The following is a 22,309-nucleotide window of genomic DNA, read 5'->3' on the forward strand; positions in this document are numbered from 1 at the left end:
AGATGGTTGTGCTGAAAATCCCAGTAAATACTCAGACCAGCCCGTCTGGCACCAACAACCATGCCACGTTCAAAGTCACTTCAATCACCTTTCTTCATCATTTTGATGCTCCGTGTGAACTTCAGCAGCTCGTCTTCACCATGTCTAAATGACTAAATGTTAATGAGCTGCTCCATTCATCTTGTGTTGGTGCCTTGTGCCATCTCTTCATGACGGCCTTTTTACAGGCTGCCAACAAGATTTTCAGAAGGTGTCTGTCTTCTCTTAACACAACTCCTGCCTTATTGCCTGAGTACATTTCCGTGCATGATCAAAGTATATCGCAGCATTTACCAAAAACTGTACTGTTTATGATTTGAGGCTGTAATCCTAGTTAGATTTCAGATATCTGATGGAACTGGAGATAAAACATCAGACGAGTGCTCAGCTCTCCTGCAGCACCTCCACCTACAGTTATGGTGTTAGTGGTGTTTCAGATGAAGGGCCCTTTGTTCGAGGGCCGCTGAGTCCTCCAACTGAGAGCCTGACTGTATATTTAGATGGAGTGGAGTTCGCCTGTCGATGTGCGTCTCTCTAACACTGTCTTTTCTGTCTGTCCACAGGGTTTCAGATACAGTGTTGCGTTCAACAGCACCACAGTTCACTCCTTGCCTATGGCGGTCAATATACTGAGCAACGCTCTTCTGAGAGGTCTGAATGGCAGCGGACAGATCAGAACGTGGACCAAACCATTTGATTATGTGAGTGTTTGACAGATGACACACATCCTGTTTTCTTTTGTGATTTAAAGATATTAAATGTTCCCATTGTGACATTTCTCAGCAAATCCCAGATGCCACGTCCTACGCTCTGGTGTACATAGAGGCCATCATACTGGGAATGCTGGCAGCTGGAATGCCTGCATATTTTGCAATGGACCACACTCGAGACAGAGAGGTGATCACTCACTCCCAGTGGTCATGATGCAAATGATCATTTGGACACACAGTTCTCCTGCAGTGTCACGTTACTGCTGGCTTTTCACCATCTCACCATCCTGATTAGATATTAATGTAATAATACAGGAAATGTTTTTTGTCTCCTGCAGATCAAGTGTCGCTCAACACTGCGTATCTCCGGTCTGGTGCCGTCGGCCTACTGGTGCGGCCAGGCAGCCGTGGACATCCCCTTCTACTACCTCATCCTCTCCTGCATGACCATCATCCTCTTCTCCTTCCACACTGGAAACCTGCTCACCTCCAGCAACCTCACCGCTGTGGTCCGTACATGCATACCTTACACAGAATTATTATGTGTACTCCTCCTCGTCCACACACTGTGGACAACCATATCTTAATTTCTGCAAAGAGACCTGCCTCTCTGCTCCGTCTGTTTGGCTTAACTAGATGGAACTTTCAGGGAGCACACCTGTGACAAAATGCTCAGTCGAGCCTCAGAAACATTCCAAGATCAAACATATAATACATGATGTGATTAATATTCTTTTCTGGTGATATATGTATGAGAAATACATGTTTCCATTGAGTCACTCTTCATGACCTCAAACCTCTCTCAGGTGCTGTGTATCGTCGGCTTTGGTCCAGCCATGATCCTCTTCACCTACGTGTTTTCCTTTGGCTTCGCTCGAGTCCAAAGCAACAGGGATTTCTTCTCTGTCATCTCCATGATGGTGAGACGGGATGCCTTGTTTATACGTATGAAAATAAAGGTGTAACCACCCTCTAAAATGTGAACTGCAAACAGCACAATAAGATGTGTTCATTGATGTTAAAACCTGTGATCACACTGCCTAAAATAAAAAGTAAACGGGCCTGTAACAGCTTCACATTCACACCATTTTATGATGTATCTTTGATTCATCTAATCATGTTTTAGACCATTAGAGCCACATGAAAGAGTTTCACCGTCTAACTGTGTGTTACGCCTCAGGTGTGTGTGGTGTCAGCGTCACTGGTTCAGTTGTCGTTTGTGAACGACAACCCTGGACTGACCAGAAACCTGCACAACATCTTGTGTTTCTTCAACCCTCTGTACCCCCTCATGGGCTGCCTCAACTGCATCACCAAGGTACGAGCTCCACAGGGCAACCAGTCGCTTCCTTCAGCCGTTTCTCTGTCTGCTTTTTAGGGGACCTCCTATGTTTTTCCTTGATTTTGGTCATTTATAGTCTGCTCAAAAAAATCAAGGGAACACTTAAATCACACAAGAAATCTTCGTACACAGCCCTGGATTCCTCCTGGTGCAGTGGGCCCTAGTGTGTACGGGCCCAGCCTGCCTGTATGACCTCCTGACAACATCTGGGCATGCCTAAATAGACAGATTGATATCCCTGAAGTTTAACTGACTTGGTGTTAGACTGAGACCATCATGTGTTCAGGGTTCAGGGTGTTTTCTCTGTGAAGATGTGAAAGCTCCAGCTGCTGTGTGAGCAGCAGCCTCATCACTGATATTTTCTCTTCGTCTTCAGGCGACCTTCCTCCCCTCTCTGTACGAGGAGAACTTCCTGTGGAAAAACCTGCTCATTGCGGTCGTAGCTGTATGTATATAACTATAAAGAAATGTCGGTCCAAACATCGCTGCGCTCAGTGAACACAGAGTGTAAAAAACGTGTGTTTAGTCCTTAAAATGTGTGTGTTTGTGCTCAGCCGTATCTGCAGTGCATCCTGCTGCTCTGCCTGCTGCGCTGGCTGGAGATCCATTACGGAGGCAAAACAATGAAAAGCGATCAGTTCTGCAGGTAAAGATCAGATTTCAGGTCATAACTCAGATTACACACTGACGCTGCACTTTTTTTTTAACATGGAGGTTTTACTCGTATTTCACATGAACACTTGAAGCTTCTCAGTCTGACACTCGTCTCAGTTCAGTTTTAATGGTGGATGATCTCTTTGCGTTTGCAGGATCTCGTCCAAGTCGAAGCCCAAAGTGGAGAAAAACCCAGAAGAAGGGCTGAACGAGGATGAGGATGTTCAGATGGAGAAGGCCAGAGTGAAGGAGGCCCTCACCTGCCAGTCCTGTGAGGAGGTGAGGGAACGTCTCGTCTTTGCTACAGGAACATAAGGAGCTGTTGAACTTCGTCTGTCAGATGTCAGTGGGTGTTAGTGGGGTTTTTGTCCAGTGGGAAAGAAGCTTTCTGGGATGCACAGGTCTTTGTGCCTTTATTTCAACTAAATTCCTGACCATCTCTGCTTCATATTCTCTTATAATTAAGATAAACACACACAGGTTATACATTGATTATTTAAATAACCCTTTTTCCTTTTAACAAAAGTTGTGCTCGTGAGCCTGAATCTGCAGGATTCCTTTTTATTCATTGTATGTTTTCGCCCCCTGACCATCACGAGGTATCTGCTGATCACAGTTAATGTCGTCTCTCCTGTCCATGTAGAAACCAGCTGTGGTTGTAAGTAACCTGAGGAAACAATACAAAGGCAGAAGAGAAGGATTTTCTCTCAACAAGAGGAGGAAAGTGGCCACAAAGAACGTCTCTTTCTGTGTTCGCAAAGGTTTGTTCCGTCTGTCTGCTGAGTGGACTCGTACTTTACTGTCCTGGTTGCCAAACCTGGTGTGTTAAACTGTTCTGACCCTCGAGGAAACTGGTGACAAATGTTCAGCCACAGTGTTTGTTTCAGGAAAAATAAAACTGCTGTTTCCTCAGGTGAAGTTCTCGGACTGTTGGGCCCCAACGGAGCAGGAAAGAGCACCATCATGCACATGTTGTCAGGTGACACTGACCCCACTGCAGGACAGGTACTGCTCAGATAAAACTCTCCATGTCTCTCACTAGGGTTTCAGCAGTACACCAGTTTCAGAGTGGTCTAAAAATGAACAGTTATCATTTCATGTTCATTTGCTTATCTACAATATTGAGAAAAACATGCCGCCTGACGGAGAATCCTCGACTGCCTGTCAGACTGTTTACACATACACCCATTAAAAAATGGTTTTAAGTTTTGCCCGGCAGCCCCCTCACCCTGACATCCCTCCATTTAATGCATGTATAGGTCCTGTTTGTACGTGTGTGTGTATTTCAGACCTGTGTGTGTGTATGAGTGAGTGAAAAAAAATCCCAGGATTGAATCCAAGAAGATTAATAAAGTATATCTTCTTTTTTTTAAATCTGTGACCGTAATCGTACCGTAGAAATCTCACACTGTTGCAGCTAGTTTTGCTCCAAAATTGCAGTACATTTCAAAATAAATACGACCTCACTCACGTTTACACACCTACTCCAAAATTTTCATCTGTCATTGAAGTTTTCAGAACATGTTTAATTTATTAAATTATTAATAATCATTGGAATTACTCTAAAATATAATCTGAATTTGTAATTTTATAATTCCTCGTGTTGAACAAACAATTTGTCGCCAGTAAAAGAAAGATGTTTTTCTCTTTTCTTGGTGCGCGTGCTCTCGACCACTCGTAAAATTTTCTGTTACCTGACAGGGGAGCAAAACTAAGAAATATACAATATAGAAATACAAAAGTTTGTATACCCCTCGCTGCATGAGGACCAGTGCTGTCAACAATTAGCACCGGCCAAATGCTGCTCAAATATGCTGCTAGATTTGTTTCACTCACCAGCCAAAAAAAATAATTTAAAATCCACCAGTCACAGTGGCAGGTGGTCACCGGCTCACTGACCGTTTGTTTGTCTTCATCCAGGTGCTGATGGGGGACTACAGCACAGAGTTTCGTCCGGTGGACAGTCCCGTGGAACATGTGGGCTACTGTCCTCAGGTGAACCCTCTGTGGCCCAGGATCACTCTGCAGGAGCACCTGGAGATGTACGCCGCCATCAAGGGCCTGAAAGGACAGGACGTACCAGGGATCATCAAACGGTGAGACGACACTAAGTTTTGTACGGTGGACACTCACAGGTGATGGTGTAGTGTGACAGGTACGCCTCCCTCCTCCAGAGAGTTCCCAGATATTACTGATTCTTCTGATCTGTAAAAGAGGACCTCCTGTAGTGTGATCGTCAGCGTCTGGGTGGACGATAACAGGGAGTCAAACGTGACATTTTGAAAGCTGTTTATGAATTCAGTAAATTTAACTTTATTGACAGTATTTTAATGTTCCACCTGCTGACTACTGGAAGAACCTGGTTTACACCACCTCTGTTTCGTAATGATGGAGGAGATCTGAGATGATCTGTGATGAGATGTAAGAGCCGCTGACAGCTGTGTTGTGACTGTTGTTGTTGTCAGTGTGGTGAACGCTCTGGAGCTGAAGGACCACCTGAACAAACAAGCCAAGACCCTGTCAGCGGGACTCAAGAGGAAGGTGAGAACACGTTCACCATTTTAATCTATGCAAAGACACTCAGCTGTCAGCATGTACACAAAGACACAGGATCTTAAAGAACCCACTGGACTTTAAATTAAATAACTGGACACACTTTGCAAACAAAGAAACATTAAACATGGACTCCACTGTTGTTTGTCTGCAGCTGTGCTTCGCCCTGAGTATGATCGGGAATCCTCAGATCGTCCTGCTGGATGAGCCGTCAACAGGGATGGATCCCAAATCCAAACAGCGCATGTGGTGAGACTTTAGAACAGTGACATCCTGCAACGTCTCCTGATTCTGCTGTGTTTAATATGACATTTGTCATCAAAGGACACGTTAGATTATTTTCATTATACATTTATTTAAACTATTAAAAATTAAGATCATTTAAAATAATTCAGTTCAGTTAAAAAGATCTAATGTTACTTGAGGAATGTTTTGATTGAGATCTCACAGCTCAATATTTTAACTTCATATACATTTTTTTTTCTATAAAATTCTATTTCTCAGTCAGTTCAGAGAGAATTTATGATTTGCCGTGAGGACATTTGACGTCTCTGTCCCATCTAAAGCGTCTGACCTCTGTCTGTGTAGGAGAGCCATACGTGCTGCCTTCAAGAACCGCCAGCGGGGAGCCGTCCTCACCACACATTACATGGAGGAGGCCGAAGCCGTGTGTGACCGCGTAGCCATCATGGTGTCCGGCCAGCTGAGGTCAGCACTCACAGCGGCGTGTCTTTCTTTGATGGGACTCGTTCAGGTGTCTGGATCTCTCAAAGCTCCGTCTGTCTTTCAGGTGTATCGGCTCCATCCAACATTTAAAAGGGAAGTACGGTCGAGGTTACAGTTTGGAGGTGAAACTCCGAGAGGAGCTGACGGGGCTCCAGCAGGTGGCGCTGCTGCACAAAGAGATCCTCCGCATCTTCCCTCACGCCGCCCGGCAGGAGAGGTGAGACCCAGTCCCATTAAAGGTGTCAGTGAGTACAAATTAATGTCACATGAGCTGCCAAAAAGTCACTTTTGAAGATCCTGTGATCTTTAAAAGGAGAAAAAAGACAAGAAAAAGAGGAAGTAACGAGAAGGAAGAGGAACACAAACAGTTTGATTTGTTTTGCTGCAGTACCGCAAGTGGCCACTGGGAAACATTGGCTGCAAGGCTGAGCAGCATTTCTGGGGTTCTGTTTTATCCCCATAAAGATTTATTAGCAACACGTTTCTTTTCCTCTGGTTCTGTTAAAGTAGGAAATGTATCAGTTGTTAACGTAACTTTCAAAATAAAATCACCAGTAAAACACACAGGATGTTAAAGTGTCTGGCTGATGGTTTCTCTGCAGCTTTGCTACTCTGATGGTTTACAAGATCCCCATGGAGGACGTCAAGTCACTGGCCAAGTCTTTCTCTCAGTTAGAGAGCGGTGAGTCACACACATACACACACACACACACACACACACACACACTGCTGACTCAGTCCCTGTATTATTTCACCTGATTTAATCTCTGTTTGTCTTCAGCAAAACAAACCTTCAACTTTGAAGAGTACAACTTCTCCCAGTCGACCTTGGAGCAGGTACGAGCCTCACAAACAGCACAGAGCCACAGGTCACTGTGCTGACGCTCCCCGATGTCTCATCCTCCTCCTCTGCTCCGTCTCTCCGTCCTGCAGGTGTTCATGGAGTTTGCCAAGGAGCAGGAGAACGAGGAGGACGAGGTCGGCTCGCTCAGCACAACTTTCCAGTGGCAGCGTCTGCGGCAGGACGGCTCTGCCCCCGTCAACCACACAGACAGCATCGTGCACCAGCTTTGAACTCCAGCCGAGAGGGAGCAGGCTGGTGACTGACCAAGACCAACCTGCCGAGCCTCAGCGCCTGACGGCTCACGCCAGCACTCGCCCCCGCTCCACGCAAACCGACGCCCACCGCCCTTAAGTGAATGGGACAGAGCTGTGTGGGCGCTGGCACACACTGGCTCTGACTGTGTGTGTGTGTGTGTGTTTGAGTGTTTGGGCTCCGGGCTGTTAACGGCCTCCTTCTCCAGGTCTGAGGTGTGCATGTGTGTGACCCTCGTCCACTGGTGCTCCGTGTTTTCTGAATCGCACTGACCGAGGGGGGCCGCGGTCTTTCTTGACACGCCGATGCGACACCTACTCCTCTTTCTAATGGTGTTTTTTATCTTCACAGGGAGTCAGTCAAAGGAAAATATATATCTATAAATAATATATAATATTTATGCTTTGTAATCATGTGTTCTCCTCTGCTCGGAGGTGTTACAGTAAGTGTGTGTTTTCGTCTGTTGTGTTTGTGAAACCGTTTTTTTTTTTGTTTGTTTTTTTTTAACCAGAACTGGGATCCATCCACGATCGTACCAAAGCAGCACATCTCTGAACCACACACCACCACACCTCCTCACTAACTGACACGTCTCTATTTGTTGTTTGGTGTCAGTAGCATGTGCACAGATGGATTAGTATCGACGAGGGGAAGATTGTGAGAACACATGACCTTCACTGAGCCCTCAACTTAACAAACCCCTCTCCTCATGTTACACCAGCATGCACACCTTAACGTCCACGCTCACATTAAACGTCCTTCAGGACCGACTGTTGGTTATCGAGGAGGCTGGGTATATTTAGACATGGCGGACAGACACGCGGATGTTGGGATGGAGGGTTGTTGGGTCGCTGTGGCCTTCCTCTCTGCAGGTTTGAACCCATATGTGAACGTAGTGTAGAATATGCACTCCAGTACATGTAGCACACTGCCCTCGTCAGACGTTAGCCAGGGCCGATGACCTCAGCGGTGGAGAGGTGGAGCTTGAGGTTGCGTTCGCATGCAGACGGGGCTTTTTGAATCGGTTTGACGATGAAGATTTTTTGATGTTTGAATGTACGTTTGGCTCCGGACGTCACCCTGTTTCACTTTGGTGCCACTTTGAATCACGCAGCTGTTGTTTTAACTCTGTGTGTGAGCGAGTGTGTGTGTGTGTGTGTGTGTGTGTTGTATATCTGTACACGCAGGTGGGTTGTTGGTGCAACACCGATCAGCAAACCGATAAATTGTAATTTTTCCATGACGTTCAGGTGAGAGGATGAAAGGGTTAAAGGGAATTTAAGACACTTTGAGAAATGTTCGACATGTTGGGTCGAGTTTTATTTTGTCAGCGAACGTACATCAGTGTGGGCGGGTGAGATTTGTCCTGAAGTGCGAACTGAACATCTGTCACTATCACCGTTAGTCCGCTGGGTCGGTTGGACACAGGGAGGTGGACAAAATAACAGGAACAGCTGATATGATACGGAGGTCGATTTGTTTCAGAGTTATTTAGGTGAACAGATCGACGGTCTGTGTGTTAAAGGGACAGTTCAGATGTTTTGAAGTGTGGTTGTATGAGGTGCTTCTCCTCAGTCAGTGTGTTACCTACAGGAGATGTCAGTCGACACGTCCCCAGTTTGGAGAAGCAGGCTGGAGTCTGACACAGAATCTTAACAATGCTCTGCTGTAGACAGGTCAGCAACATTTATTTTAACCTCCTAAAAATACTGAGAGTATTTTCACCACTTTGTCTTTCTGTCAGAAAGCTCATTTTGACGGGAAAGCCGTTAACAGTGTCAGTTCCCATCTATGCTCTCGTCAAAGTCACCAGACTCCATTTAGAAAATCAGTAATTTTAGCTCTCTGAACACAGGAGCTGCTGGTCGACTGCTGCCTCCATCAGTTAGTCAGTTTGTGTTATTGTGTGACTTTGGTGAATCTGAATTAACCCTTTAAAACACCAAAGTTGCCCAGTAACACAAACTAACCAACCAACAGAGGCAGCAGTCGACCAGCAGCTCCTGTGTTCACAGATGTTAAATCACTGTTTTTCTCAATGGAGTCTGGCTCTGAAGAGAACGACATAACTACTTCCTGTTGTAAATCACTGTCTGACATTAAGGTGAAGCAGTGAAAATATTCTGAATATAATGAACACTTAAACTGATGTTTTATTTAAGTGGAACTTTTTGTAGGTGTCTAAAATACGTTTTGTTTCCGAGCCGTCCACAGCAGGACATTGTTTAGCTTCAGTGTCAGACTCCAGCCTGCCGACTGACATCTACTGTAAGTAACACACTGATTATGCAGAAGTATCTCATACAAACCCACTTTAAAAAGTCTGAACTATCCCTTTAATGTGCAATCTGTAAATAAATAAAAAAAATCTACAAAAACAATTAAACAGAAAACACTAAATTTAAAACAGATCTGCAAATACGGATTCCACAAATAAAAAATATCTGAATAAATTTGATTTAAAAATAAATGACAAACATTTGTGAACATTTATCCAACATTAATAACTTTGAAACAGATATTTGTGAATCTGAGTTCTGTGATTGTGAATTTGCATTTTAGGCTCAGTGAGACTTTTTTATGCCTCTGCGCTGGCGACAGCTGCGGCCGGAGACACTGTGTTTTCAGCTTGTCCATCCGTCCGTTCCATTCTCATGAATGAGAGGGTCTTGAGGGAATTTCTATAAATTTGGCACAAACGTTCCCTCAGACTCACCAATGAGCTGATTCGATTTTGATGGTCAAAGGTCACTGTGACCTTACATCTGTCTCATTCTTGTGACCGCGATATCTGAACAACACCTTGAGGGAATTTCTTTAAATTTGGCACAAACGTCCACTTGGACTAAAGAATGAACTAATTAGAATCAGAATAGATCTTCTGTGTGTGCAGCATCCATGTTCTCACTGACATGGATGGAAACTGTCAGAGAAACGACTGGTGGGCGGAGTCATACAACAGCAGAGCGGTATTTTCAGTTTTTTTAACCTTCAGCCTTTGTCAAACGCACAGATTGTCAATCGCCAAAATATTTAGATAACTGACAGATATCACTGACACTAATCGATCTCCATATTGTCATGTGACCCGGTGCAGCGACAACACAAACTCTGACCTCATAACTCCACACGATAAGCTCCACAGAGGGCGTGTTTGTTGCAGGGTCTGTTTGTTTTGTCCACCGCTGTATCATTTCATGAGAACAGGAGGAGCAGAAGTTGAGAGTTTGTTTTTTTTAAAGATGCTTATTCAATTCAAATATCCAACATGAATCATTTTCCGTGCCGACTTCCGTCATGTGTTCGATGACACAGACGCTTTGCGGTGGGTTTTTAAGCCTCACTCATGGTGTCTGGGATTCATACAGAAGAGTATCAATGCCACGACATAAAAAAAAAGATCGTTATCAGGTTGTAACGTGAAAAGATTCTTGTTAGAACAGGATATTTTTCACATTTTTACAAGATTTTTTCATGTTATAATAAGAAATTTTCATGTTATAACAAGATATTTCACATAATGAAATGTTCTCATGTAACAATTTTTTTTTTCATATTATAACAAAATATTTTCATGTTATAAGCAGATGTTTTCAAGTTATAATGAGATGTTTTCACATTACAACAAGAAATCTTCACGTTATAACAAGTTGTTTCCATGTTATAACAAACATTTTTCATATTATAACAAAATATTTTCATGTTAAAACCGGATGTTTTTGCATTTTAACAAGAATTTTTAATGTCATAACGAGATGTTTTCACATTATACCAAGGAACAAGGGAAAGCATGAAAAATATCTTGTTATAAAATGAAAATATTTTGTTAGACAAGAAACTTTTCTTGTTATTATCTGATAATAGTTTTGGGGGAGTTTTTGGCGTTTCTAGGCTTCTGTAGTTTCATGTGTTTCTGCAGCAGCTACCGTCTCTGTCACAGATGTTTTATTTCCTGTTTGTTTTCCACTTCCTGTGTCATCACGAAGTGAAGCAGAGCTCATTTAAGTATCAGTTCTTTTATTTTGAAGGAGTCTGAAGCAGAGCTCACTAAAGTATTAGTATCAGTTCTTTTATTTTGAAGGAGTCTGAAGCTGATAAACTTTACTAACATCAGAGCACAGATCACAGACACTACACATTCAGCCTGAGACAGTGAGCGGCAGCGCTGCACTGTCAGGCATTTTCTCTCCTTTTAAATGTGAAAACTTTATTTAAACGCCGTTGACATTTTTTTTTTCTTGCACACATGTAGCCTCGTTCCCTTTTCACCAGGGGACAAAATAAATCACTGGCTCTGCGTCAACATGTGCGGCGAGGATGGAGGAGTTTTTGCGATGTCACATTTACTACCTATGTTTATATTTGCTTTCCTAAGTGCAATGAAGGGTATTTATTCAGCCATTCACGTTCATGTGTGTCAGTAACATGTAGCCGCCTGTATGACATCAGCTTGTTTTGCACGCGTCTCGTCCCTGCTTCCTGTTCAGAGCGTCACGTCCAGATGGAAATATTCCACATGAAGAATAAAACAAACTGAACTGTGGCTCTGTGGGAGGAGTGGAGAAAGTGGAGCAGGTTTCATTTTGTTTTCCTGGTGGTGGTAAAATTGCACTATTTCTGGGAAATTTTATAACCTTTCTTTATATTATGCAATCTTTGTAAGATTATCCGTGCACTGATTTTATTTTTTAACGACTGTGGTTTAGCTGTGTGCTGTATTTTCCTCCTGTATCACCCCGTGTCCGGACGGACACTCGTCATTAACGAACTCTGTGGTCTCGACACCACCTTTTCATGAATAAATGTTAATCCTCATTAAAGTTTCGTCCCTTTTTTATGTCTCCACGACAGCTACAGACGGACGCGTTATGTTCTCAGGTTGCCCGTCTGTATTGTGAACACGATATTACAAGAACACCTCGAGGGAAGTTCTGTAGGTTTGGCACAAACTCTACTTGGACTCAAGAATGAATCGATTAGAATTTGGTGTTCAAAGGTCACTGTGACTTTGCACCATCTGACTTATAATTGCAACATCTCAACAACACCTTGAGAAACTTTTTCAGATTTGGCACAAACGTCCACTTGGACTCAACCATGAACTGATTCGATGTTGGTGGTCAGAGGTCACTGTGACCTTGCTTCCATATCATTTTTGTGAACACAATAGATTAACAGCTGGAGAGAGGTTTTTGTTTGTTTGTTTGTTTTTTAGTTTGGCACAAATGTTCACTCTGAGTCAGGGATGAAATTATTAGAATTTCATGGTGAAAGCTCAAGGTTACTGTGACCTTACATCGGTACCAGTCTCCTGAACATCCGGAGGGAATTCCTTCAAATTTGACACAAACGTCCACTCGGACTCAAGAATGAACTGATTAGATTTTGTGGTCAAAGGTCACTGTGACCTCACAAAATATATTTTTGGCCGTAAGTCAAGAATTCATTCACTAATTATGACCAAACTTGACCCAAATGTCTAACAGGATAAAATAATGAAGGTCAAAAGGTCGAAGGTCAGCTTGACTGTGACATCATCATGTTTTAACGTCATATCTCAGGAACAGAAGGGGAGACATTTGGTCAGATACTGAATTGGTGACTCTAATCTTGAAACTGTGCTGATTGTATAGATCTTCTGTGTGTGAAGCATCCATGTTTTCACTGACATGGATGGAGACTGTAACTTGACGGGTTCGTGGAGACGTATGAACGCATGACGGTGATTCTAGTTATTGAAGAACGGACCAGCAGGAAGCCGTATGCTGATCTGACTCATCTCAGTGCTCCTGGTGAGTTTGTAACTGTCATGGTGAACACTGGATCGACACCTGCAAGTTTATTAAGTTATTCAACTCTGTCTGCAAGAATATGTAACTTTATTTTATATAACAGATTTTACAATAAACCCAGATGTGTTTTACATTTAAACAAATATGCGGAAGAAAATCATAAATAAAATAAGTGCTGCTACTGAATAAGAATGTGGCTATTAATCATAATTTATTATTTATTTAATTAAAGAATAATTTAATCTGATGACCCTGCCTGACTTTTGGCAAGAAAAAATGTTAAAACCTAGATTTTTATGTTGGAAAAAAAAAAAAAAATTACTGAGACATAAAACTGAAACAACAGAACTTTTAACTTCATTTTAATTGTTAAGAATAAATAGTAATAATAATAATAATAATAATAATAAAATAAATAAATGTGAAGACAACCAGACAAAATGCAGTAATTCTATACTGAACTCTATTATAATAAATATTTTATATAATAAAAACAAACACATGGGAAAAAACCTAATATATTGAAATATATATCATTATTTTAAAAAATACATTTCTAATTGTTTTTTATTTAAGAAAATGAGTAAAAAGAAAAATAGTTTGATAAAGAACAAACTTATATTTTACTGGCTCATGATTTTATTTTATTTATGTGATTTTCAGAATCTTTGGTTTGTAAACTGACTCCCATGTATTTAAAATTAGCCGAGATGAATCAATACATTTATGATATATGCCTTTCCTTTAATTTCCTGTCACAGACAAAGATTCTGAATATCACATAAAATAATGTTAAGTCTTTATAAACAGTATCAACCATAAATTTGGAAACATCTCTGACAACAGCAGAAAAGACGCAGACACAGTTTGTGGATGAGCCGAGCGAAAACAACAGTTTATATCATCCTTAAATTTCTTCAGAAAATGTTCTGCAGTGAAAAACTTGTGTCTCATTCTGAAGGAAACTCTCTGATCTGATAAGTTATAAAGTTTTTATGACCAAAGTTTGGATGTGTGATGACTGGTGCTGTGCTGCAATTCCTCTGTGTGACCACTGGAGGGCAGTAAAGACACAGTTCTGACACTCCTCTCTGTCAGCCTGTCACTGTTCACACACACACACACACACACACACACATAATAATTATTAGCATTATTATAATTATTATTATTCTCTCCACACCTATCAACCGTATCATTTCGCAGAAGGAAGCGTGCGTCTCATGGACGAGATGCTCATGTTTGTGACAGTGTGCGATGTAAACACTGATGCCGACCTTTTCACAACTCTGTGAATCCTGGGATGGTGAAGGAGTGACCTGCCTTACTCTGCCTTTGATTGGTTTGCCCTGACGTTCTTACCTTAACCTTAACCATGCCAAGAACTTCGAAGAATATCGAACTTATCTGTAGCCAAGAATCAACGTCATCGTCCATACAGTGAAACAACGACAGAAATAAATCATAAAATAATGAGGCGTTTCTCTTTAACTGGAACCAAACCACACATTTATTTCCAGGTTACAAATTCTGGACGTAAAGTGTCACTGAAATGTCCAACAGGAAACATGAGGTGAGGCGGTACGGTGTCCTGGTGGTAATATTCTCTTTTCAGCAGACGGACAAACTCAGATGGAGGCTGATTATTGGTTTTGGACACAAGGCGGTCATTTATCAGACTGATAACAGCAGTCCACTCAACACTCTTCAACTCTCCGTCCACAGGAGGAGGAAGATCCTTCTTCAGGGAGGGAGGGGACATCGTCTTCCTCTTCATCACACTCAGATCAACTACGTGACCTCTACTTCTTCGCTTTCGTCTCCATCTTCACCATGTCTGCGAACTCTGTGAGACAAGGACGGACATCAGGGACTTAATGAAGCTGTGTTTCACATTCTGTCTTTTTGTTCTCTCTGACAAACCGTACGTTTGTTTAAATAAGCTCACACATTCTCTCTCCTGTTTACTGTGCACAGCCTAAAGAGTTACTCAGTGCTGCCCCTCAGTGGTGACCGCTGGTAAAATGTGACAAAGGCCCTCACCTGAATAGTCGATGCGTCCATCTCCGTCAGTGTCCACAGCCTGGATCATGGCCTCCGCCTCCTCATCAGACAGAGGAGCTGATGGAGCTGCAGTCGGGACAGTAGACAGGATGTACCTGCGGAAAGAGCACGTTATTAAAAATGTTCCTTCGTCAGCATGAACACACACTAGAGTTCATTTCGAAGGTTCGTCCTCACTGTGTTTCTGTTCCTAAGCTTTACCTCTGTAACTTTATGTTTATGATGTACCCATACGTTAAGGATGTACGTCATTCGTGGGCGTTTATTCTTAGGTTAAGTACATTGAGTGCCTCAGAGGATAAGCGGTCAGAGACAACAGATGGATGAATGGAATTTTTACGTCTTCAAGTAAAGTAAGTAAAGTTTTGACCTTTTTAACTGGAATTGTTGACCATGAGAAAATGTCCTTTAAATGGGGGCGGGGCTCGTACTTGATCTCGTTCCACTCGATGTATCCGCTGCCGTCTTTGTCGAGCATGGTGAAAGCCTTCCTGATGGCGTCCTCTCTCTGCTCGGAGGTCTTGAACTGCCTCATGTACTCCAGAAACCTGCTGTAGTGAAAGTTTCCTGCAGAGGGTGACACGAGATGACATCAGGCAGTGACATCACAGTGACAACTCATTCATCACACCGCCTTCCACACACACACAGAGTGTCACCATGCGTTCTCATCTCCCGTGGCATGCGCTCGATGTCCCGCTCCGTGAGCGAAGCGCCCATGGCCACAGCCACCTTCTTCACCTGCGGCCGAAAGTCGTCCTCCATGTTTTGCAGGCGTGTCCTGAGCCGGAGACCAACAGTTATTATTTACTTCAGCTATGTTGCAAACCACATTCATGATGAACATTTTCAAAGGTTTTACTATCAGCCTGTTTGCATTCATCAAACATTGTTGCTTTGTCTGGGATTTCGGCGTCAGACACCAACGCCAAGTGACACCTTTTGCAGCATTATGATACGCTACAGGTGGCGTCAGTTTGTAACGCAGCCAGATGGGGCCTTTTGCAGGGGTATGATACACCTCTGGCTGGCTGGACAGCAAATTTAGTGTTGGTATGATAAACTACTGCCTGTAACGACATCATGTAAGGAGCTTGGAGGTCCCTCTAGGAAGGGAAGGGAGGTGAAAGGGTCCACATACCCCGGACTTTCACCCAGGAGCCTGCTGTTCTCTTCCTGTATGAATGTTGATCCAAACCATGATGTTTTTATCTAAACCTAACAACGTGCTTTTGTTGATGAAGGAAAAAAACATCAATTGGCGGTGCTGTACTGACATAGTGCTTTTATTTTGAAAGAGACTGTATCAAACTGTACATTTCCTGTGAAAACAGAGGTGTATTTTGAAAACAGACAATGCATGTAACAGGCTGAAGTTGACACGGCGTCTCAGAACGTCAACAACCAACACACCCAGGGTACCTTGGACGTCATATGTGGACGTGGAAAGTCCATGACCAAACATGGACATGTGACGAGTGTATTGTTCAAGCTCCTCCAAACTGGGATTGTGCCGAACATCATCTACTGTAACACCCAGACACACCAAACCACATCACAGGACTAGTGTTGATTAAAGTCAACTGCTGTCTCCGCCAAAAAGTTGCACATCATTTCACCACGAAAACGACAGCTGACGGCCAACCATCACCAACGTTCTGCTCCTGCTGAGAGGAAATAACTCTCCACCAGCAGACGGTGGTCGTCTGTATTCATCATTCTTGATGCTAGTTAGCCAGTTAGCACGTTAACAACACAATCGGAGCATATTTACCGTGCGCCAGTGAACAACAACACAAACCATCAGGAAACATTTCTGCTAAAGAGAAAAATAATCTGACCTTATGGAACAAGTTTGGTTTGGTCTCGCTCCCTCTGGACTTTAGCTCCGCATTTACTTTGCTTATTTTTTCGTGCGCTGAGCTCATCTGACCATCAGCTCTGACATTGCTGACGCTGATTCAACCTTCATGTTCTCACCCTGAGTTGTCACATGAGGCCACTTTGTCAGCAGCTTTTCACGTCTACATTTTACACCTCAGGTATCCTTCTGCGTCTGCAGTTGATGTTCGGGGACACTGCAACCAACGCCAGGACGTCAACTCAACCTGCACATGGGAAGTGAACAGTGGGCTTCCGGGTGAAAGTCCAGGGTTTGTTGGGACCGTACACCTCCCCTCTCGCCTGCCCTATAGAGACCTGACAGCTTCTTATATTGGGTTGATACTGGAGGCCAAACCGACGTCGTCCAGCTGCATTATAAACTGACGTTGCTTGGCACATATTGGCGACATCGTTACTGGTGGCGCTTCTATCTGATGCTTCATGGCAGCATATCATACCGCCACAAATTTGTGCGTTGGTGTCTAACACAGAAATTACTGCGGGCTGATTCGACATGTTAAACTTGCTGAAAAAAACACCAACAAGGGCCAGAGAGGGCCGGCGGGGCACTGAGGGCGACAGGCGCTCACCAACAGCCTGATACTGACCAACCGCCGACTGTCGGCCTGGTGTCAGCACTCTCACAGACACCTCACATTATAACCACTTCAAATATTCGTACTATCTCTTTAATGATCCCTCTGATCACCCTGCTGTGACTGACAGGAAGTTGTGTGCAGGTGATTTCCTGCGTCTCTTGGCAGACTCAGAGGCTTGTTAATCATCACAAACGACTCTAAATCGATAGCAGCTGATCTACCTGCTGAAGTGATTAGTCAGAGCTGGGTTACTCATGCAGGATGGGTCACAGATATTTTGGGTCCTCGTCTTCACAGCATCTGTTAGTGGTGATCTCAGAGGACGCATCATGTCAGTGTGTGAGTATGAGAGACGTGACGGGGGGAGTTAGGGACTGTGATGAACGAGCAGAGATCCTCAACATGAAGCAGAGAGCGTTGCTGCGTTTCCTCTGGTTGTTTCATCATTCCTCCTCCGCCCGTCGACGCTCCCACTTTCACACCATCATTTACACTTCAAGAACTTTCTGATGGAGATGAATGTGTGTTTTTTCTCACTGGCCTGACGCTACACACACACACACACACACACACACCCAAGATCAAACGAGACCGTTCTGCTCTAAAGAGAAAAAGTCTGCAGCTTCTTTTCGACACCGACAAACGAGCACCACAGCAGCAAACCAGAAAACTAGAGTGAAATACTGGACCCCATCATCAGATCCATCCCATCGACATGTATCCTGTCCAGAGCTACTCACCAGATTCAAGGTGTCCTGGTGCAGTACAGCCCACCCTCCCCCTCTCTGCCTGTCTTATATACAAGGAGGACGCAGCCTCCGGCGGCCTTGCACCTGTCCTGTTCTCCCCGGCGGAGACATTCTCCATTAAAACTTTGGCTCCTGCTGCGGCACACAGGACACATCTCTGCAGATGTACTGAGGCAAGACCCCACATTAGGCCTGTTAATGGGGTTGAACTGGAGGACAGCCCGGGCGGCACTTGGAAATGAGACAGAATATTTGGTGCATCCAGAGTTTCTCAGTAAGATTTCTGCAGTGTGCCTCAGAAATAACTGCTGACACACACAGCGACATCTTCACCCACCAGTCATCAGTTATGCTCAACGTTAGAGACAGAGACGGACGGAGCCTTCTGTTCGTACTCTGCGTTCATTTCATCCGTGTTTGTGTACGTGTTCAGAAAGTTTACGAACCACCAGGAATGGCGGAGGCAATGTAGCGTAGTTCAGATACGACCAGACAAAGAAATGTAAATACAACCAAACAAAAAATCAGTAATATAGTGAGAGGAATTCTCCGTCCGCGTGTCAGGATGTAACGTTACATGGCCTCCATTTGAAGGTACAATATTACCACCTTCTCCACCATCGCCTTGTTTGTTCCGACTCCGCCCTCTAGTGCCACCTACTGGCTGCATCTATGCCAATAGAAAGGACATATGGAAGCATGAGGGAGAAATGGGCCTTAAATGTTGGAGCTGTGCGTTTCTGCGAACCGTGAATACATTACATTTGTACGTTATTATGAAGCTGATACATTTAGATTTAAACTGAGGTCATGGTTTGGAAAAGATCACAGCAACAGGTCGCTGTAAAACAACCTGCGGTGGTCTGCAGCTCAGCAGACATGTCTCTGAGGCGTCACCATCCACCAGCCCCTCCACCTCCTGATGACACAGGAGCTACGTCACATTACAAACACTGATGTAACACTCGGGCCACACTGCCTGTATGAGCAGCCAACACGATCTCATCCCAGCTCCTCAGATATGGCCGCTCTGTGTGTGCCATTCAGATATGAACTACAATTGACTTGTTGGGTGTCCTCCTGTGACTGTTGTTGAAGTTCTGGGATGGCGTGTCAGTTTACACCTGTTACATGCATTGTGTCTTTTCAAAATAAACTTCTGTTTTCACAGGAAATGTACAGTTAGACACAGACAGTCCTTTCAAAATAAACTGACAGCATCAGTAAAACACCTCGTTTTTACGTTCATTTCGTCGTGCAACAAAAGCACCTGGTTAGATTTTAAAAACATCACGGTTTGGCTCTACATTCATACAGGGAGTGAACAGCGGGCTCCGGGGTGAAAGTCCAGGCTTTGTTGGACCCATCCACCTCCTCTCCCACCCTACAGGGACTTCTCAGCTCCTTAAATTACATTGTTACTGGCAGCGTTTCAAACTGACGCCGCAAAGTCAGAGACACAAAATCGCCCAATCAAAGCCTCAAGGTTTCTCGTTCCTCAACCACTTTAAATTTATAGTTGGTTCTCTGCACTGTTATTCAGTCCAGCAGTGTAGCTGTAGTGACGGCGACGTCAGCCTCTTGGTTGAAAACAACTGTTGGATGGACCGACGTCGTGTTCATGTCCCTCTCAGGATGAATCTCATATTTGAAGTGTATCTGATTTTTCCACCTGCCCCACATGCTTCCTGTCTCCACATCAGTGAGCTCTCATTTCCTGTCTGATGGTTGGAGTTACTTTGTGACTTTGTGCTGTTGTGTGTGAGCCTGTTGAACCTGAATCTGTCTGCCTCTATGTTTGGGTCCAATCCTGCGTTTCCTGATTTGCGATGATGACAGAAGCAAATCAGGACCTATTCATTCATCTTGTCTCTCCTCATTAACCTGAATGTTTTTGTTTTTTTCTAGAATCACTGGAGTCAGCTGATTCTCAAAGCAAGCTAAGGCCCTGACACACCGAGCTGACGGGCCGTCGGTGAGCTCCTGCTGCCCTGATTTCTGCGGTGTGTCCTTGTCGGCTTTGTTCAGCTGATTCAGCACATCGTCTCTGCTGTGACAAAAATCCCTCTGAGTGTCAGCTCTGCTCACGCTGCTTCTCTGATGTGGGTTTGTGTGTCGGGGCCTTTAGGCTGCTCAGAAAGGTTTTGACATACAGAACACTGTGTAGCTGAGTGTTCCTGATGCCAGAGCCAGTTATACCTGACCCTTAACACCTGTAGCTGACCTCTGCAGGCAGGAAGTGGAGACCTGCTTCGTTTCACAGGCAGCATCAGCACTTTGATCAGAAATCAGCGATACAGTGATGAATCAGTTCGGGGCGACGGTCCCGGCTCCCTGCCAGCATCACGACGCTATCAATATACTGTCATTTTACAGTATCCACACTGTCTGTTACTGTAAAAATGAAACACAGCGTATTTCTGTGATGATTTGGGTTGACAGTAACATCCTGTTTAGGGTGTCCTAACAGTTTGCTGTCAACAGGCACAGTCGATAAAACAATAAACCTGGTGTTGTCTGTGAGCTGTGGCAGGAAGCTAAAACTCTTAAATTCAGCTTGTCACAGACTTCCTTCACCCCCTCACCACATGACAACACCTGCATGATGCTTAATTCTTTTGGCCGATGTTGATAGCAGGAAGTAAAAAATTCCATTTTCAATATATATAAATGAATATATCAATGAGAATGTTGTTCCTCAGATGCAGACCAGTATGAAAACGCTACCAAAATAAATTGACAGAAAGCGCCCTTAAACACAGGCTAACTGTTGGAGCTATTCAAATCTCCATCTCAAAATCTCCATTTTAAAACCAGCTCAACAGCCTGATGAGCTTCAGTCTGATATAAAATAAGACTTTAATTATCGTCTGCTTTGTCGATGTTAGAGCTGATCAGTGTTGATGCAGCAGGACTTGTGGATGTGCAACACATGTCCTCCAAACTCTGCGTCCTCCTTCAGAAAAACTGCTTTCAAATGACAGTTTCTGACGTCCCTTCAGGAGGTGATGACAAATTACTTATGTCTGTTTTTTACGTTTATTTCCTCGTGCAACAAAAGCACGTGGTTAGGTTTAAAAACATCACGGTTTGGCTCTACATTCATACAGGGAGTGAACAGTGGGCTCCAGGGTGAAAGTCCAGGCTACTTCTGTCTGTTTTTCTGAAAGAAAACTGACCATGAAACAAAAAGCGCGAGCCTGATGTTAGAATAATGTTTTATCAAACACCAAATTCTCCATCCAACACCTATTGTTCAAAATGTTCAGGGCCTCCGTCCTGTTGCTTTTGTTTAATCAGACGTTGACATGTTTGTTGCTGAGGTAGTGCCACAGAAAGATCAGTCAGAACCATGTTAGTCAAAGAAAACTTTATTTCCATTTACAGTATTATATTTGGTGGTATGGCTCCTTTCTGGGGCCTCTCTGCCCTTCCTCAGGCCTACACAGAAAGCCTAAGGCAGAGAGAGCACACCTCCCTGCCCTTCCATGCGCCTACATGGAAAGCCTAAGGCAAAGAGAGCACACCTCCCTGCCCTTCCATGCACCTACACGGAAAGCCTAAGGCAGAGAGAGCACACTTCCCTGCCCTTCCATGTGCCTACATGGAAAGCCTAAGGCAGGGAGAGCACACCTCCCTGCCTTCCATGCGCCTACACAGAAAGCCTAAGGCAGGGAGAGCAGCAGCAAAGACAAAGAGATCATCAACAGATCCATAATACCATACAGATGTAAACAACAGACCCGCTATCAGGTGATTATTGTCAGTAGCTGATAATCTGTTAATCATGTTCTTAATCCATAATGGTTCAGTCATTTGGATGCCTGGGTATTTGAAGACGGCGGGCTCACAGGTGTGTGTGTGTGTGGGTGTACTGCTGCATCTTTTAACATCAGGTGAACTGTGTTTGTATCAGTGATGTTTTGTTGAGAGACCTGAAACCTTCGAGTCAAACGTCTCTGATGTCACTGATCTGAAGGTTGGAGCGAGACTGCGGTGTGACAGCCTCAGAGATTTAAAAACTTCAACGCCCTTTGAACAAAACTGTCCTGCACAAATAAAAGTGAAATGAATCTCATGAAGCTCCTGACACGTGTGCTG

General features: G+C 43.9%; 2 protein-coding genes across 3 annotated transcripts in view; one reads left to right on the forward strand and one right to left on the reverse strand.

The window, feature by feature from the left end:
* abca5 (ATP-binding cassette, sub-family A (ABC1), member 5) overlaps nucleotides 1-11,940 on the forward strand; it is a 29,579-nt gene extending 17,639 nt beyond the window's left edge. For both annotated transcript variants that reach the window (XM_050059315.1, XM_050059316.1), the window contains exons 21-38: nucleotides 603-740; nucleotides 823-936; nucleotides 1,088-1,258; nucleotides 1,556-1,669; nucleotides 1,930-2,067; nucleotides 2,468-2,536; nucleotides 2,646-2,737; nucleotides 2,901-3,024; nucleotides 3,389-3,506; nucleotides 3,659-3,750; nucleotides 4,666-4,841; nucleotides 5,211-5,286; nucleotides 5,453-5,547; nucleotides 5,887-6,006; nucleotides 6,089-6,241; nucleotides 6,627-6,706; nucleotides 6,806-6,861; nucleotides 6,958-11,940. In XM_050059315.1, the coding sequence (XP_049915272.1) occupies nucleotides 603-740; nucleotides 823-936; nucleotides 1,088-1,258; nucleotides 1,556-1,669; nucleotides 1,930-2,067; nucleotides 2,468-2,536; nucleotides 2,646-2,737; nucleotides 2,901-3,024; nucleotides 3,389-3,506; nucleotides 3,659-3,750; nucleotides 4,666-4,841; nucleotides 5,211-5,286; nucleotides 5,453-5,547; nucleotides 5,887-6,006; nucleotides 6,089-6,241; nucleotides 6,627-6,706; nucleotides 6,806-6,861; nucleotides 6,958-7,098 (2,067 nt within the window). In that variant the 3' untranslated portion in view covers nucleotides 7,099-11,940. The remainder of the gene's footprint in view (nucleotides 1-602; nucleotides 741-822; nucleotides 937-1,087; nucleotides 1,259-1,555; nucleotides 1,670-1,929; nucleotides 2,068-2,467; nucleotides 2,537-2,645; nucleotides 2,738-2,900; nucleotides 3,025-3,388; nucleotides 3,507-3,658; nucleotides 3,751-4,665; nucleotides 4,842-5,210; nucleotides 5,287-5,452; nucleotides 5,548-5,886; nucleotides 6,007-6,088; nucleotides 6,242-6,626; nucleotides 6,707-6,805; nucleotides 6,862-6,957) is intronic.
* A 2,702-nt stretch (nucleotides 11,941-14,642) lies between these two features.
* On the reverse strand, nucleotides 14,643-15,741 carry LOC126399501 (parvalbumin-like EF-hand-containing protein). Its single transcript, XM_050059514.1, has 4 exons — nucleotides 15,636-15,741; nucleotides 15,408-15,543; nucleotides 14,956-15,071; nucleotides 14,643-14,758 (listed from the first exon to the last, which is right to left on the reverse strand). Exons 1-4 carry the CDS (start codon nucleotides 15,739-15,741, stop codon nucleotides 14,715-14,717), a joined length of 402 nt encoding a protein of 133 aa, XP_049915471.1. The 3' UTR covers nucleotides 14,643-14,714.
* Between the last annotated feature and the right edge of the window lie 6,568 nt (nucleotides 15,742-22,309).

This window comes from Epinephelus moara, chromosome 13 (genome assembly GCF_006386435.1).
Source record: "Epinephelus moara isolate mb chromosome 13, YSFRI_EMoa_1.0, whole genome shotgun sequence".
NCBI classification, from domain to species: Eukaryota; Metazoa; Chordata; class Actinopteri; order Perciformes; family Serranidae; genus Epinephelus; species Epinephelus moara.

What these genes read in the sequence shown, in the direction of transcription:
- LOC126399501 (XM_050059514.1), bottom strand. Translation starts at nt 15,741, where the DNA reads ATGGAGGACGACTTTCGGCCGCAGGTGAAGAAGGTGGCTGTGGCCATG. An exon ending in ACGGGAGATGAGAACGCATG is followed by an intron (nt 15,544 to 15,635) that starts GTGACACTCTGT and finishes CACCCTCTGCAG; the next exon opens with GAAACTTTCACTACAGCAGG. An exon ending in TGGACGCATCGACTATTCAG is followed by an intron (nt 14,759 to 14,955) that starts GTGAGGGCCTTT and finishes CTTGTCTCACAG; the next exon opens with AGTTCGCAGACATGGTGAAG.